This window comes from Bison bison, unplaced genomic scaffold (assembly GCF_000754665.1).
Source record: "Bison bison bison isolate TAMUID 2011002044 unplaced genomic scaffold, Bison_UMD1.0 scf7180017864388, whole genome shotgun sequence".
Taxonomy (NCBI): domain Eukaryota; kingdom Metazoa; phylum Chordata; class Mammalia; order Artiodactyla; family Bovidae; genus Bison; species Bison bison.
In genome coordinates, this window is record NW_011494960.1 from 6470384 (window position 1) to 6472890 (window position 2507).

At 42.6% G+C, this 2507-nt stretch overlaps 1 protein-coding gene across 1 annotated transcript; it reads left to right on the top strand.

The window, feature by feature from the left end:
• Window positions 1–1562: 1562 nt before the first annotated feature.
• Window positions 1563–2507, top strand: LOC105002002 (olfactory receptor 4D5). Its single transcript, XM_010858456.1, has one exon. The coding sequence runs from the start codon at window positions 1563–1565 to the stop codon at window positions 2505–2507; it is 945 nt and encodes a 314-aa protein (XP_010856758.1).

Consider the following 2507-nt stretch of genomic DNA (forward strand, 5'->3'; position numbering starts at 1 on the left):
ATATATTAATTTACATATTATGCTTAAAATATCTCAGTGAGGCAAACTGGGTATATTGTCATCATTTTCATTTTACTGGCAGGAAAATTAAAGTTGAGAGAAGTTAAGTAACTTTCCCCAGATCACATGTCCTAGTGCAAAACTAGTTAAGTTAAACTTGAATTGATAAGTGACCATTCTATTATGGGATGTGAAGAGATGCATTCCAGGTGTCTTGTAAATGGCTAGCTTTTTTTAGTATCTTTTAAAATGCTTAAATACAGGAAACATCTCTTTTATTTCCAAGGTTTTCAAATGTTGAGGCAGCTCTGTATTTTGATAGTGATTTTAAAACTCAAGTCAGTATTTGTGATCTTCTCTTGAAACTTTTCATATGTATAAGAAATTACACTTTAGATAAGTACCCTGAGATTAATATTGATAATCACACTCACCCTTCTTTTTGTTTCCCCAGGGGACTATCATTTCTCTGGGTTTCCCAGAGACACATGATAGAAAGCTTTTATTCCACATGTTTTCTAATCAGATGTTAGAAAGACAGTAGGTCATTATCTTTATACTGTGCAGGAACAGTGTTTTTTTTTTTTTTTAACTTTTAATTTTGTATATACAGTGTGTCAGTTAACAATGTTGTGATAGTTTCAAGCGAAAAGCAAAGGGGCTCAGCTGGACATGTACATGAATCCATTCTCCCCCAAACTGCCCTCCCATCCAGGTTGCCACATAAAACTGAGCAGAGTTCCGTGTGCTAAACAGCAGGACACTGTTGTGTGTACATTTAAACATAGCAGTGTGTACATGCCCATCACAAGCTCCTTAACTCTCCTTTCCCCCATCCTTCCCCTCTAGTAAGCTTAAGTTCGTTCTCTTAAGTCTGTGAGTCTGAGGAACAGTGTTTTCTATTTGGTCCCTTGCCCATAATTTAACATCCTTCTAGGATGAAAATCCTAAAGCAGGAAATATATGTCTGATTTAGAGCTAACTCAAAAGGAAACTGAATATTTTTCCAGGGATATGATGGGAACTTGCACTTTTTTTTGTTTGGGGATATAAAAGAGCAATCTGTCACACCATGGAAACTCTAAATATCTGCCATGGTTTTCCTACATAAATGCCACATATAATTATAAACTATAGAATATTTTGCATACATTATGGCTACTTTATATCATAGATGTGGGAAGTGAGGTTTAGAGAATTTCTGAAGATTGTTATTGTTTATACAGTTACTGAAAGAATAAAAATTCACTCCCAGTTTGGCAATATTGCCTCTAGTCCCAGTTTTTAATTTTTGAGGACTGATGATTTGTGATTCTCATGAACTATAAATACCAGTGCTATGCTGTGTTTTATGGTCTTGGTGTTTGACTATACCAGTACTTGATGTTCAAATGCTGGGTGTCCCGTAGAACCACTTACAACCTTCTTCTTGTACTAAATGACAGGCGAAAACTCCATTCCCCAGGGAAGCCAGAAGATACTGTCCCAGAGAAGCTTGTGGAGCCCACAGTGAACATGCCCGTTTTCCTCAGCAGGCTCACTTGCCAGGCCACACCAAGCAGATGACCGCAGCGAACCATTCCCAGGTGGCAGGTTTTGTCCTCCTGGGGCTCTCTCAGGTATGGGAGCTCCGGCTTTTCTTCTTTATCGTCTTCTCAGTTGTGTATCTTATTACTGTGACTGGAAATCTCCTGATTGTGGCTGTAGTGACCTCTGACCCACGCCTGCACACAACCATGTACTTTCTCTTAGGTAATCTTTCTTTCCTGGACTTTTGCTACTCATCCATCACGGCACCGAGGATGCTGGCTGACTTGCTCTCGCGGAAGCCTGTCATTTCCTTTGGTGGCTGCCTGACTCAGCTCTTCTTCTTCCACTTCATCGGAGGCATCAAAATCTTCCTGCTGACGGTCATGGCATATGACCGCTATGTTGCCATTTCCCAGCCCCTGCACTATATGCTTATCATGAATCGGACAGTCTGTGGGCTCCTCGTGGCGGCCTCCTGGGTGGGGGGCTTCATCCACTCCATTGCACAGGTTGGACTGACTGTCCAGTTACCATTCTGTGGGCCTGACAAGCTGGACAACTTTTACTGTGATGTGCCTCAGCTGATCAAGTTGGCCTGCACAGACACCTTTGTCTTAGAGCTTCTGATGGTGTCTAACAATGGTCTGGTGACCTTGATGTGTTTTCTGGTGCTCTTGGGATCCTACACAGCACTGCTAGTCATGCTCCGAAGCCACTCGCGGGAGGGCCGTAGCAAAGCCCTGTCCACCTGTGCCTCCCATATTGCCGTGGTCACCTTAATCTTCGTGCCTTGTCTCTATATCTATGCACGGCCATTTCGGACATTCCCCATGGACAAGGTGGTCTCTGTGCTGTACACAATGGTCACTCCCATGCTGAATCCTGCCATCTATACCCTGAGAAACAAAGAAGTGATCATGGCCATGAAGAAGCTGTGGAGGAGGCAAAAGGACCTTCTGGGTCCCCTGGAGCACTGA